Below are 15278 nucleotides of genomic sequence, written 5' to 3' on the forward strand. Positions count from 1 at the left end.
TAGGTGCCAGTTCTAGTCCCAGCTATTCCACTTTCCCATCCAGCTCTCTGCTAATGTGCCTGGGAAAGCAGTGGGAAGATGGCCCAAGTCCTTGGGCCCCTGCACCCATGTGGGAGACCTGGAAGAAGCTCCTGGCTCCTGGCTTTGGATCGGCCAAGCTCCAGCCATTGCAGCCATTTGGGGAGTGAACCTGCAGATTAAAGACCTCTCTCTCTCTCTTTCTCTCTCTCTCTTTCTCTCTCTGTGTCTTTCCAATAAAAATAAATAAATCTTAAGAAAAAATAAAAAGATGAGAAAGAAATAAAACAACCCAGGGTGAAGTAACAAGTACACAAAATACAGATGCCCGGGAGGTGTGTTGCATCAGAGGGAGGATAGGCAGGTACGGAACAGGAGGAAGCTGAGAGCACAGGGAGGCCACAGGCTGTGTGCTGGAGGCCGGCTCACAGGAAGCAGAGACTTGCAGGAATAGTGCAGTCACAGAACATCTGAAAAACACCCTGGCCAGAACATTTTACGTGGAAGAAACAAAGGGACCCAAGGTGGCAAGCCAGATATTCACTGGTGAAGAATGTGTCGCCATAAATGGATGCTATTAAAGTTTGGCAACACCTTATATGCACTTTTGATTTGGATACTTGGGACTTCAGAGTCTCACTCATAACTACTCTGAGACTCATTCTTCCTAAGGTGAGGGCAGCCTTGGATTAGAAAGCACTCTGGCTCTGACAGTTCCCAGGAGCTCTTAGGTGCCTCCGAATTGGTCGAGGTGGCACCTGCTGGGTTTTGGAGCGTCTTCAAAGTGGAAAATGTCCACACAAGGACTGTCCAAGTAGCAAAAGCTAAAGGTCAAAGGAAGCCTTGTGCTCATGAAGCCTCCTTGCTCCTGGAAATGACAAACCTTCTCTGACTCCATTTCCTTTCTGCTTGCTGTGGTGCCGTAGAATGCTTGGGACTTGATTTGTTCCCTGGAGGGGATGACATTTTAGACAGAAATGAGCTGGACTGCCCAGAGGAGGTTGCAAGATCAGGAATGGATTTCCCAGGCCTTGTGTCTCCTGTTGCTTCCCTACTCCCTCATGGTCTCTGTCTTGGGTCCAAGGGACCATCTGACAACACAGGAGCAACCTGGCTACCCCCAGGCTAAGGCGCCAGCAGGTGTTAGTGTTTGATCTAATGGCAGCAGCCTCAGGTTTGCTTCTGCCTAGAGTTTAACCTAAAGTTACCTCTAGGAAGGGCGGGGCAGATTCAACTTTTTTAATTTTAAAGGCACAGCACAGAGACAGGGTGTTAGGCCACAGGGGCAGGTCCTAGGAGACTGAATCAGAGCCACAAAACTCCCAGACAATGGTGCAATCAGATTCGTTTCCCTTTTATTGTGAACCAACACAGTGTCCAATCAGTACAACTAGCTTCAGAGTTGACATGAATAGAATTCTTGCAAAATTATTCTTAGGTCACAGATAACTCCTGTTCCACATAAAAAGGGAAAATCTACCCAAGCAAGGGAAAAGGGTCCTGCACTTGCTTTCATGGCACTGAGATGGTTCTCACATCTCTGAGCAGTTGACTGCCCTTACCCATCTAATAGATTAATTCAGTCTCAGGAGAGAACATTGTACACTAAAGTGAGCATCTGGGACACAAGAACATACAAGTTCATGGTGGACACTGCTACCATAGAGATACTCAGGACTTGGAGAATTCTTCTACTGAAGGATCCCAAAATTCTTTATAAAAAGTTATTAGTCCTGCATCAAACTGCCTTTTGGTGTGAGTCAGCATTATGATACCCATTTTTACAGAAGGACAATTGAGGCACATTCTAATAAAATGACCTAAATAGGGTAACAGAGCAAGTCAGTGGCACAGTAGCAGGCCTGACCTTAGCCACCAGCGTAATCTGGCCACCTTGCTTTCCTTTCACACTGACCCTTTTGAGGTACACTTACAGAGAATATATGAGCATCCTAGGAAACCAAATAGAAACTTCCCTTTTTAAATGTTACAGGCATCCTTAAATCTAAAGACAAATTGTGAATTGAATACATTCAGATTACTTCCACAGTCCATCAAATGTGGGCACTTAGCTGAAGCAGCCCTCAGGAAAATTTCCCAAATGAAGCCAAGGGACTCCTGAAAATTGTTAGACCAGACACTCTCCAGTCAGGTTCCCTTGTCTACCTGCCACTTCTGTGGGCTCACAGGTGCAAAGAGATTCCGCTGTGGGAGTGAGGGCCGGCTCATGCGCAGCACAGATTAGAAAAAATGTAAGGCACTAGAATAAGTTGTCAGCACGTCCACAACACAGGACTATTAGAAATTCTCCTGTTGATTACATCTGAGTTACTCATTAATGTGTAACTTTAAAAGCTTGAAAATATTGTTCCTAAATCAGCAGACACACCCAGGCTTCCACGCCCAGAGGCCCTCAGGCTGAGGTCTCCATTCAGCCCTGTGAGGATTCATACCATAAATCAAATCCATGGGACAGGAATAGAAGAGAAAGTTGATCACATTGTTCATGTATTCTAAAGCAGGCTTCTGATGACCTGTACAAAGGAACTGCCCTACAAACACTTCCAGACGACAGGCAGAGAGCTCAGCAGATGTAAACAGTGATCTGCCATCAGATTCCTTTCTATTGAGTTGAACAGCTCAAAAGACAAAGATGCCTTTTATCCTCTTTGATCCCTGTGGCCTCTATTCAATTAACACAGGAAGAAGGGCCCTTCTCCCTCCCACCATAGGGCTCAGCAGTGGACAGTGTGTGACACTGCGCACTTCCAGTGGTGATAGAGCAAAGCCAGGCTTCTGCACTAATGGCTGAGGGACCGGGACATGAGTCCAAGGATCTAAAACACTGAGGTTCTGTGTTTCCTAGATTCTTCTATCCTGTTGTCTGCCTTTGGCTGTGTGGTAGGGAATGCTGGTTAGTCAGAACAGAGAGTCTGTTCAGCAAGGTGTGTGGTTTCTCAGTTACCACATCTCAACCAAAGCTGCAGCACAGCCTGCTCCAGGATCAGGGTCTTCCTTGAAAGTGAGGCACTTGGGAACTGGGCCTTGCTGCTTGTGCTTCCTTGCAAGGACTAGGCATCCTCCTCCTTCTACAAGCATTGCTCTGTCAGCTGGGAGCCCTGCTCAGTGGGGCCACCTGACTGAGCAAACAGGGGGCACTCAGCGTGTTCTCTGCTCTGACCAGACACAAACCCTCCTTGGCTCCATGGCAGCCTCATTGGCACAGCATGAGCATTTGGCTTGGCCGTGTGTCATGAGATAGAAACCAGGATAGTTCTGGGAGGCTTTGCCAGCCTTGTCCAGAGCCATCAGTGTGGCAGAGAGAGGAGGTACAAGGCCTCTAGAGGCACAGAAAAGTGGAGCAGCTGTCCTTGCTAAAGAGAAACAGAGGTCTGGGGCCCAGAGTGTTGTGTCTGCAGGAGGAGTTGCCTGGACAGCAGTTGTCACTGCCTCTGAACACACGCAAGGCTGCCTGACCAGAGTCAGAAACGATGTCAGAGAAGAGTAAGAATAAGATAGAGCAGGGCCAGAAATCAAGAATCACTGTGGCAAATAGATTACTACCTTGCTTCCCAGGCATTCCTATACTCTAGGCTAGACCTTAAAAGAGCAAAGAGTGAATGAAGAGGCTCATGTTGTTGACAGACAACTGCACGATGTTACCGATTCCCAGGAGAAGCTGGAACTAATGAATAAACCTGACATTGAACTTGTTTCATTAGGACACCCAATGACCTACTCTCTTCTGAACCTATGGCAGTGTGGGAAGTTATCACTTACAAGCTGCCTACAGACCCTGTTGTCAGCTTCTCCATTCTCTGCCAGCCACAGAGGGAGGTGGTCACAGGGGGGAGGATCAGACAAATCAGCTAATTCCTCCTATCCTTGGGGTTTCATAAAAATCCCTTTTTCAAAGAAAAATATTCCAGGGGAAATATTTTCATGTTCCAAACAAAGGACATATATATCTCTATGTATTTTTGTTTGACCAAACTCTACTTCTTGAAATTCTTCCATTTTTGGATATTTAGAAATGCCATAGTCATCATTCCTACCAACACCAAACCTCAAAACTTCTTATTCCATGAAATAAAAAATCTCCTTCTTATTAAAGAGCTCCTTCCCCAGCCATGAACATTTTTACTACATACTAAATGTTTCTTTACCGAAAGCCCGCAGGGGCACCGAGAATTGCCTTTGTATTCTACCAGTGCCAAGCTCCAGGCCACACCCTACTCATAGTCAGGAGAAAAAGGAAAATGTGAGGAGGGGCTCAAAGTCCTGGCTAGGTAGACAGCTGCATGTCTCATCACAGCAATACCTTCCTCTCTGCTCATCTCCCACCTCGACCCCACCCTCACTTATCAGTCATGCCATGTTAGCTAACCTGTCCCTGACAGTTTAACTGCAATTTACCTACTATACAAGCTTTGTGCCTAGTAAAGTTATTCTTCCATTCTATCTAGCAAAGTCTGGCTGATAATAATTAACAAGGGATTTCCCAGAAGACTGTGTTGTCCTCTGGCTCAAGCCACCTACCTTAAAGTTCTGACAGCACAAGGAAAAAACAGTTAACCTATGTTTTGAAATCTTAAAAAGGCTGTGTAGGCTTTGGAAGGTGGACACCAACCAAGGACTGACCAGCTTCTTGTCTAAGAGGCAATTAGAATTGAAAGGAAGGTGATAGGAACAAAGCAAAGAAGAGAATAGGAATAGAAAATAGAGGAAGTAAGACAAGAAATACGTATCAGCTTAGCATCATAAGGTATAGTTGTTGGTTTCCAATACTTTTTTAAAGAATGCTCAAATTTATTCTCATGATTAAAAAACTGACAGATAAAATTTTATGTGTTTCTCATGTACAACATGATATTTTGAAGTATATATATGTATATACATATATATGAATGATTATAACCTGGCTAATTAACATATGCATTACCTAAACAAGTTATCAAAATTTTTGCATTTTTTAAAGAATACTATACTGGAATGGGTTAAGGTCAATATCTTTAGCATCCTGGGAGCATTATTCAGTAGTTAATAAACAGAACAGTGAACCTCTGCCTGGCTAGCTTTTGGCAAAGAAGTGGAGGAACTCAGAACTCAGCCACTCTTGTAGCTTCCATCTCCAGTCCTTTTAATCCTGGCCAAAATGGCGGCCTTGGATACTTTCTTCCGGTCATAAGCCAGGCCCAGGACAGCCATGCAGTCGATGAAGAATGTGGTGAAGTTGATGTGCCAGCGATACTCACTGGCAGAGTAGTCGTAGGGAAAGGAGTGGTGGTAGTTGTGGAAGCCCTCACCTGCAACAAAAGCAAGGAGAAATGTCATGGAGCTTGGGTGGATTGCTGTCTTCCTAGCAGTGTTCCTGGAACCCCGCAGAAATATGCTGCTGTAGGATGGACAGAGGGATGGATCTGGTCTCTTACTCTATAGCAAGTGGATCCCCCCCAAAGCACCTTAAGAAATGATAGATGAGGCCATTGTCACCCCTACTTGGTTTCTCAGAGCATGCATGAGTTGACTATAGAGAAGGGACTACTGCTGAGAATGCAGTGTAGGCTGGCAACCTCCAGAGCTTCAGGAAGCATTGACCCAAGGCCTGAAATTGACCCAAATTGCTGAAATACTCCCTCTGACCTCCGAGATGCTGAGAATTTTGGGACAAGAGTTTCACATGGACAGACAGAGAAAGAGAAATTCTGGACTGAGGACAATTCCTGTAGTAGGTAAAGCTGTGGAGTCTCTGCAGAGAGAGGTTGCCGACTCCCAGGACCCCCCTTTCTGAGCTGCGTCCAACAACGGCACCCTGACCCTTGTCAGGCCAGGGTAAAGGGAAGCCAACAGAGCGGCTGTTGGGCCTTGTGCAGATAGAGAGGGAATGACATCGATGGCCAGCAAGGCAGCCTGTCCTGCAAAGGCAGTGACCCCATCCAGGGCATCTCAAGGTGTGTGCTTCCTGTGTGATGCTGCTCACCCCCAGTGGGATCTGGGGGGAGGGTGGGCAAGCCCAAGGCTAAGGGTGCTGACGGAGGACTGCCGAGCCCCTGACATGAGTTTGCAGCAAGGCTCTCAGTGAGCACGTACCACTCTTAACACGGAGTGGGACTCAGATGCAGAGAGAACAGAGGAGGATCAACGGGTGGAGTAAGGATCAGGGCAGCAAGAGACAGCCCAAGGGAGGCTCAGGGAGAAGGCTAGCTGTGGTAGATAGGATAAGCACATGACCCTGAGGAAGGTGTGTCCAGAAGCAAAACAGAAAAGCAGAAAACAGGGCAGTGAAGAGCGGAGGATGAGAGATAGGGAGGAAAGCAGCAGGCATGGAGAAGTGCATGAGCACACGTTAACTGGTATCTTCAACAGGCCGCAGTGGAGGACGCTCACCATAGGCACATTTACAATACAGGGCACATCTCAGTGCAGAAAATGCCATAGCTATAAGCAACTGAGGTATATACAGCATAGGTGATTTATTTCAAAGTAAGAACACGCTGAATGAGAGAAGGTGCCCCGAAGGAGAAGGAAGCTGAATGAAAGCCAAAAGTGATGGAGAAAACATGCTTTTAATAAAATGGTAAATATGAGCAGGTTGTGAATACAAAGGAAGATATTAAAGAAAAAGATGAGTGTTAGGCAACGATGGGCATAAATGCGAGTGGTGTACTTGCCTAGGTTTTATTGGATGATCATTAGCAATGATCATTGCTGAAGGAGGCCACAGAGTCTGCTTAGGAAAAACTAACTTGAGGCATTAGTCCAAATCTATACACAACAGAAAGAGAGATAGAAAAAATAATGGAGACAGTTGATAGAGAATCCTGTCACCTTCATCTCTGACAATTAGGATTGGAGTTATGGGGAGAAATAAATTCAGGAACAGGCAACATTAGATCAATAAGCAAGAATTTGAGATCAAACTAGCTCTCTATGGAGGAATTCCCTAAGCCGTGCTGGGAGAATCAGTGTTCCTAGGATAGAATAGAAGCAGACAAGAGAAAAATACAAGATAAGAAGGGGAAAAAAGAAGAAGGGACAAGTTGGGAGTCTGATGCCCTTCATGCTGGAATCACCAAACAATAAGGCATGTCTCCCACTTGAAAATATGGTGCGCATGAATATAACAGGGAAATGAAAAATACATTCAGTGGGACATGGCTTAATCAAATCAGTTATTTCTACATTTTATATGGCATGTTTAAATAGAAAGCATTTGTCTCATGGATCACTGTGATGACCCCATTGTCTTATGCTTCCCCTTGGCCATGTAAGACTTTAGGCCAGTAAAACAGAGAATGGGAAAAAGAGAACTCAAAATATCCAGCATTTGGAGATGGCTTGGAAACCTAGAATCACAGCCAGTTATTTTTTACCCTTTAATTTTCATATAATACCTATTGCCTCAATGCCTATTGCCATTCATATTACTGCATACTTTATTTTAGTGGAAAAAGTGAGATTAAAAAGTGGCCACAAAGCAGATTAATCTGTGATTTCTAATTCCTAGGCTAACCCTAACCAGCAGACCACTGGACATGGTCTTGCTATGCACTGCCGACTTACCCACAGCTCCCAGAGAAACCAGGATATTCTCTCGGGATTGAATGTTCTTGTCATATGGGCGATATCCAAACATGTGGGCAGCACTGTTCACCAACCAGGTGGCATTGAGCACTATGGCATAACGCAGGAAAGTGGCCACATACAAGCTGTGTCGCAAAGTTTCACCCCAGAAATACCAGGGCACGAGCGTAGGCAGGATGAAGCACATCAGCAGGACGGCGGGTTTGTAGTACCTGCGTGGAGAAATCACAGGCTGAGCCAGGGCACAGGGGATCCAGACCTGCCCCTGCTGTCCATGCCCCCTGGGCTGGGCCACCTCTTCTCCCTGGCTGTGAGACAGGGGTGGGCATCTGTTGGGCATGCCGTGATAGGCCCTCACTTTGTGGATAGAGAGATAAGGAGGGTACGGGACTTCTCTGGGGTCACTGGGAACCAGCGCAGCACAGATTGGAATGCCTGCCTCCTGGCTCTGGTCCACAGCCCCTTTCCACTGCACACAAGGCCCTGATGCAAAGTTCACAGCTGAGGTCCAAACCCCAACTCTGGATCAGAGTTCCCCAGCCTGAGCCCATGCCCATCTGCCTTTGGGCTCCTTGCTCTTGCCCATCGAGCTCTTTGGCACAAGTCCCTGCTTGGTGTTGTGCCTCCATCTCCTGTGACCGCCCTCTAATTCTCTGCCCTTCTTTGCCTCCAGAGAGGCACTGAGTGGCCCTGATCACCTGTGTGTCCGTCTGAATGCCTGTCCCACTCTTCCTTCTCCCTGGGGACCCTGCCACTGCCACTCGGTGGAGTGATTCCCTGCCTCCTTCAGCAGTCACATCCTCGATGCATCACACCCTTCCCCAGTCCTGCCCCTGCTTCCCCAGCATGGATCCCCTGATCCCCTAACTGCTGTCCCTGCCTCTCCTCTCTGGTCCTTGGTTTCTGGCCCCTGTCCTGAGAGTGGCCCTTCTGAAGCAGACCTCACGCTGCCACTCTGTGCTCAGACCCCTCAGTGCTTTCCTGTTGCGCCCTGAGTCACAGCCCAGGTCTGCCTTTAGGACCCGGTAAGAGGGACACAGTCTGTCTGTAGTGTGGGTTCTGTCACCCCCTGTCCTCCAAGCAGGAGCACCCATGGCTGGGACACCTGGGTGCTGCAGCTCATTGTCCTCTTTCTGTGTGCACTGTCCCTGTGCACACACGCTAGTGAACATCCCTGTCCCCCAGTGCATTCTCATCCTGCTTCCTTCATAAACCCTTGGAGTTCTCGCCAAGCCACCTCTCTGTCTTCTGTGCCTCTGGTGGTTCAGAAACTATTCTGCCTTGCGCCATGGCTATTTGGACCTCGGCTTACCGCTCCAGCCTTCCTAGACTACAAACTCCTTGAAGGTGAGGACTCAGCTACATGCATTTTTGTGCCATTAATGTGTCCACGTCAATGAATTCTTGTACTCAGTTGGTTTAATTAGCTCAGAGAAGAACCAGTACCATAGTTTATGGTGGTGGGCCTGTGGGATGTTAAGGTTTGGGGTTTTAAAATGGTGATTTTGAACTTGCAAGCCCTTGGAGGAAAACTGGGGTCCCCATGCCCCAGGTGCCGGGAGCACATCCCCAGCTCCATCGCCCCCTCACTCACCGCCTCTGGAACATCACCAGTTTCTCAGCTTTGAGGTCTGACAAGTCCAGCAGAGCGCCCTTCTGCTTGACCGCAGGGTGTTTGCGCACAAGCAGCCAGCCCACGTGCGAGAAGAAAAAGCCACGGCGGGAATTGTGAGGATCCGCATCGGTTTCTGAGAACTTGTGGTGGGCACGGTGGTCTCGGGCCCATTCAAACACATCATTCTGGAGAGACAGAGGAAGGGACTCAGCCTGAGGGGACGTCCTCTCAGCAGAGGTGTCTTCCAGGCAGAGCTCACAACACCCAGGAGTCTGGGCCCTGGGGAGTCCTGGCGCTGCCTCCCCTCTGCCCACCCCTGCCACTGAGGCTGAAGGGGAAGGGCCACTCATGCTCCCGCGACCACGTGGCTGTGCCTGTGCCCCCTGCAGGTGACGTGGTGGGTAGAATCGAGGTGAAGCACGCAGAGCCCGGATGGTTTCACTAGGAGTGAACACTGCACTTCTGTAATAAGGAAGCTTACAGCCTGATTCCTGGGCTTTGAGGATACAAGGCAGGCCATTTTGTGTGCTAGCGTCCTGGTCAGGGGATAAAACTACAGGGAGGGGCCGGCGCTGTGGTGTAATGTTACAGCTGCTGCCTAGAGTGCCAACATCCCATATGGGTGACGGTTTGCGACCTGGCCACTCCACTTCCAGTCCAGCTCTCTGCTATGGCCTGGGAAAGCATAGACGATGGCCCAAGTCCTTGGGCCCCTGCACCCATGTGGGACACCTGGAAGAAGCTCCTGGCTTAGGAGCAGTGCAGCTCCAGCCATTGCGGCCAGTTTGGGAGTGAACCAGCGGGTGGAAGCCCTCTTTCTCTGCGTAACTCTGACTTTCAAATAAATAAATATATCTTTAAAAAAACCTGCAGGGAGCTCCATTCTGGTGGCAAGAGACAGCTCACACTGCCCAGTGCCAAGGCTGGCATGTAAATCATGGTCATGACCACATTGCCCAAGAACCTCTGGGCTTCTCTGGACTCTTCCCACCTCCCTTAAAGAAGGTACCAGCAACTGGCATAGGGCACAGTGATTACAATGCCTCTTGAAAGGGCTGCATCCAGATCAGAGTGCCGGGGTTCAAATCTTTTTCTTGATAGGAACTGTCAAGGTATGAGTTGTTATAGTGGAGACGATTACATAAATGTGCTAAGTAGCCTGGATATTGCCATGATAAATAGAACTAAGTTGATTTTCTTTTTCTCTTGCTCCAAGCTAAGCCCCACACTATTGCTGTCTCCTTTGCCCATTGCCATAGCTTAATAACTTTCAGAGTCTCTCTTCCACAATTCCCTTCATTCTGTCTGTTCTCTTTGCCTGAGAATCTTCAATTCCTGACTTAGCCATAAAGGCAGCTCAACACAGGACTACAATGTTGGGCTATGAGCCTGTCAAAGACTCAGTTTAAATTGGGGATTATAATAGTACCTACATCATAAGAGTGCTGTGAGGATTTGATGAATTAATCTGTCAATAAAAGCTTAGACGAGTGCCTAGTACATGATCCTTGCTATAAATCTGTTTTCTATCTGAAAACCACAGACTGCATGATTCTGTGAAACCGATTTTAATCCCATGGAGTCCTAAAATGTTCCAGTTACAGAATGCATTTCCAGTCCACATCTGCCCAGAAAGCCAGGCTCAGTCACTGCTCTGTGGCTGCTTGGGATGAAGGGACACAATGGCCAGAATAACGTGGGGACCTTAGGCTCAAAACCAATCCTGCACATCAAGAGTGTGTCCTGCTGATCCCCATTGCCCTTCCCAGCGACCCAGAGCAGTCTGCATGCTTTGTGGACTTCAGGACTGAGCCAGCACATGTGACACAGGGGAGAGAAAAGTGCCACAGCTGTTGGTGCAGCTCCTCTCCAGGTGCCCACCCCTCCATTCTGCTCCCAGGCCATCGAGAGGGTGGAGAAGCAAGGGCTGAGCAGTGCCAGCTTCTTACCTGGAAGGCCATGGTGTTGGCAATGATCAGGAAGAAGCGCAGGGGCAGCCGAGCTTTGTAAGTTCGGTGGCTCCACAGGCGATGCGCTCCTGCTGTGATGCCCAGGGCACTGACGAAATAATAGAATAGCCCTGCCGGGAAAGACAGTGGGTGTCAGCGAGTGATGCCAGTCCTGCCTGAGAAAGTCAAGGACGCTGTTCTGATGCTTGAGTCTGTGTCTTCTCTAGGCTTCAGGTGAGCATCTGCTTCTGTCCAGGCCTGCGGTCTCAGGAGGTACCAGATGTAATTGCCAACTGGGAAGTAGGTTGCTGGTGTACCCATCACTCTCTCTGTTCAGTAGCCTGAGAGGCAGGGGCTGAGCCTTGGTAGAAACTGGGAACTATGTTTGTTTCCTAAGGAAGAGCTAGCTGGTGGGTGACTACGGAACTAGTACAGGTAGCGATACCACACGTCACAGCACACTGGAACTGCCCTGTGTGCCTCGGCAGCCAGAGAGAGGAGTTCCTAAACAGCCTCCTCCTCCCCCACCCAACTCCCCCTCCCACAGGAGGCAGAGTGGCCCAGTGGCAATTCTCGTCGCATTCCCTTGAGCTGCAAGTTAGGCCCCAGGGGACTTGGTGACCTCAAACCAAGTGGTGATTGATAACTTCTTCCCAGAAACACAACCTGACTGCCCCTGTACCCGGAAAAACCGCCGTTGGGCCACAGCCCTGCATTCACCAAGGAGAAAGAAAATGGCTTTGGGCATAAGAGCAGGAACAACCTGCTGGGAAGCACAGAAGATTCCAGAGTTGCTTCACGCTGCAGACGACCCTGGCGAGTTGACAGAAAAAGCACGCAACAGCCCCTATTAACAGGCCATTGGGAAAAGAGCCCAGCACTGTGGTGCCTTCCTGGCAGCATTTTCAAATAGAACCCAGGAGTCGCTGTTCTTTGCCTTCTCCCTGGCAGAGATTACTAATGCACACATAGGTGGTTGAGCAACACCTCGTAACTCTGGTCCTAAGAAAGACTCGGTGGTTTTTCCTGTGGCCCTCAACATTGCCAGAGGAGTCTCTTCAGCCCTGCCCTAAGGGCTCTTCTGAGGCTCCACAAGGAAGCAGGTAGAAGCCTCTCCACATAGCTCAGTCATGAGAATAGCTGCGATGAGCCCCACATCACCTAAGACGTAGGACGTGCCTACGGGAAGAAGTGCTGTTGCCCCCAGTTGGTACCAGGGCAACAGAAAAGACATCCCGAGAAAGGACATGTTGGCAGCAGCATTTCACGGCAGCACTTGTGGTCTTTCCCATGGAAAGGCTGAGGACTTTTCTAGTTTGTTCTTACAGCTTCGGGATGAGCTGCTGGGTTCCATTAGACCGACCTGCCCGTCCACAGATCCACCCGCTAAAATGGGCTGCGAGAAAGTACGCCCGCAGGAGACTGCTCAGGAAAACCTCACGTTGTCTTCTGAAGAGGGACTCCTGGCTCAGTGCTCCTAACCTGGGTCTGCAGAGGTTCCTGGAGCCCTATCCAGACTGAGGTTTCTGGGGGCAGAGGAACTGTCTGGAGAGCACGTGTGTGGACTGAAGACACACAGCCCTGCTGTGAGGACTACCCCACCCCCACCGGCCATGTGCATCCCTGAACAAGATGAGCTAAGGGAAGGTCAGGGACAAGTTGGTGGGCAGCTCCTGCCCCCAGCAGCCTCCAGGCTCCAGTTGCACAGGGCTTTCTTTTCTAACCCGGTCAGGCTGTCCCTGATGAGACGGGAGGGAGCCACAGAACTAGGGGAGAGTGGGAAGAGCTGGGACCTTGGAGCTTCACAGCATGAGCACAGAGGGCCCGGAATGGGCGGCACAGGAGATGGAACGTGAAGCGCGTGCCTTCTTCAGCTTCCGAACACTTGCTAGGCTGTGCGGCAACATGACAACATGAGCGAAAGAGCACCACGTCTGTGTTCCATGTACCGTGCCTGACACAGGAGCCTTCCTCAGCCTCCTCCATAAAAAACGGAGCCTGGTCTGGCCAGGAGAGAAGACTGAAATAGTTCCCTGGGTAACAGCCTCGCCTTGCCTCCTTTACACTGAACTCTTCCTCAGCAGCTTCCCCCTGCTCCATCTCCTGAGCGAGCTCCTCATACACCATACAGACCCTGGTCTCCACCAGGCTCCCAGGCCTCCCAGGTAGGGGTCCTGATTGTCTTGTGGCTGGCAGGGCTGGCTCAGGAACCAAGCAAACGACTCAGAGAAGTTCTCAGGGACAGCTGGCTCTGGCACAGGTCCACTCTTCAGTCACATGGCACATGGTCTCAGGGCTCCCTCCTGAAAACCCAAGCTAAAGGACCCCCAGAACTGACCCGCAGGGATCCCATTGGTCCTCCTGGATTCCGTTCCCAGCCCGGTCAGGCTCTCAGCCAACTGCAGAGAACTGGTTGGGAAAACCCAGGGATCCTGCCTCACTTGAGGGCAGTGAGAAGCCTGGACGCGGGCTCAGGAGGGCAGGGATGCTGCTTACCCCAGAGCCAGGTGCGGAACTTGCAGGTGGGAACCAGGGTGATCCCGTACAGGGCTCCCACGTGCAGCAGAGCCATGAGGATGATGTTCCTCCAGACGAACTCCAGCTTGGGCCTGGGGCCCTCCTCGTCCTGGTAGCTGGGGTCGTAGATGTCGTCTTTCATTTCAGGGCGGATGTCTTCTTCCGCCGGCAGGGGCGTCTTCTCCAACTTGCCCTCTCCACTCTGCAGGAGCCTGGAGTGGGGTGCGGTGACGGTGGTGGTGGGGGTGTAGGAGCCAGAGACCTGGCCAGGAGGGGAAGAGGAAGAGGGTCAGAGCAGGAGCAGTGGAGGCAGCAGAGGCCACTTCACTCTCTAATCCAGCAAGGGAGAGGGGGGAGGGGAAAGTGGGTGCTGTGCGCGTGCAGGAGGCAGAAGTTCCCAAGAACTGTACGGAGGAATTGGGGTGAAACCTGGAGGTGAAGGAAGAAGGAAGGAGGAGTGAAGCACTCGCACCCCCGAGGACACACTGAGGAAAAGTCTTAGGTACACAGTTACCTGAAGGACTGCGTCTTTCTTGATTTAAAGTTTAAGAATCAAAGGTTGGGGATTCGAGCCCCCAGAGTCGAACCCACATCTGTAAGCAGCTGATGCCGGTACACCTCAGGACAGATGGCTCTGGGCTGGGCCCCCTCCCCAGTCACCTGCAAGTCCCAGCCCCACCAGCGACTCCCGAGTTCGGGCGGACGCTGGGAAGCTCACCTCCTGCAGCAAATGGGCCGGCATCTTGCCTCCCGGTTGCTGATCCCTGTCGCAAGGCTGAGAGTGAGGAGTGGAGTTAGGGAACGGGGGACTGAAGGTAGGCTTGGGATCCGGAGCCCGCTGGAGCGCGGCGATCTTGGCGCTGCGATGGGTCGGAAGGCTTCCCCGCAGCCGAGTCGCGCGATCGTGTCCGCGTCGGAACCAGCTGTGCAGCGATCTCCTCGGGGCTGGGGATTTAAAGGCTAAGAGCTGGCAGTTGATACCCACGTCCCGGATTTCCTCAGACCCCTCTCATCCGCGGCCAACAAGGGGCAAAGTGCGCAGGGCTGGGTGACCGAGGAGCCCCGCGTGGAGGTGAGGGCGGGACAAGGGAGGGGACGGAAAGGTGGGGCGGCAGCGACTACTGTAGCCACGCAGAGATGCTGCGGACAGCAGCGCCGCGCCGCCCCTGCCCAGCCTCTGCCCCCGGGGAAATGCTAATGAGGCTTCAGTACTCTCTGGCGCGTCATTGGCCAAAAGGAATTTGGTGCCACCTCGGCTGCCACTGCCATTGGCTCGGCGCAATCTGCTGTTCCGTCCGCCTGCGCCGCGCTCCCCCTCCCGCTTTCTCTCCTGCCGGCGCCCTGCGGCCTCGGAGGTGCTCCGAGCCTTCTCTCTGCAACGCGGAGAGGACCAGGTGCTGGAGTAGGGGTGGCGCCAACGTGCAGAGCGAATGGGGGAGCGGGGCGTGGGTTGCACAGGAAATACCCGGGAAGCTGCGGCGGCGCGCGTCGCTCAGCCCTGCCTGCAGTCTTTCCATTCCCCAGACCCTAGGAAGGGGAAGCTTGACTTCCACTCCCGGGACTGAAGCTCGGGAGACTGGAGCCCCCGATCCTTC

The 15278-nt window shown here is 50.9% G+C and overlaps 1 protein-coding gene across 1 annotated transcript; it reads right to left on the reverse strand.

Moving 5' to 3' along the window:
• Window positions 1-1351: 1351 nt before the first annotated feature.
• LOC133776157 (stearoyl-CoA desaturase-like) lies at window positions 1352-14986 on the reverse strand. Its single transcript, XM_062214886.1, has 6 exons — window positions 14402-14986; window positions 13663-13945; window positions 11167-11297; window positions 9197-9402; window positions 7582-7814; window positions 1352-5324 (listed from the first exon to the last, which is right to left on the reverse strand). The coding sequence occupies exons 1-6, from the start codon at window positions 14423-14425 to the stop codon at window positions 5125-5127; spliced, it is 1077 nt and encodes a 358-aa protein (XP_062070870.1). The 5' UTR covers window positions 14426-14986; the 3' UTR covers window positions 1352-5124.
• Window positions 14987-15278: the final 292 nt, after the last annotated feature.

This window comes from Lepus europaeus, chromosome 17, assembly GCF_033115175.1.
Source record: "Lepus europaeus isolate LE1 chromosome 17, mLepTim1.pri, whole genome shotgun sequence".
Taxonomy (NCBI): Eukaryota; Metazoa; Chordata; class Mammalia; order Lagomorpha; family Leporidae; genus Lepus; species Lepus europaeus.

Excerpts from the sequence above, each read along its gene's own strand:
- LOC133776157 (XM_062214886.1), bottom strand. The coding sequence starts at position 14,425 with ATGCCGGCCCATTTGCTGCAGGAG. Across the intron at positions 13,946-14,401 it reads CGGCCCATTTGCTGCAGGAG|GTCTCTGGCTCCTACACCCC; the intron begins GTGAGCTTCCCA and ends CCTCCTGGCCAG. Across the intron at positions 9,403-11,166 it reads CCAACACCATGGCCTTCCAG|AATGATGTGTTTGAATGGGC; the intron begins GTAAGAAGCTGG and ends CTGTCTCTCCAG.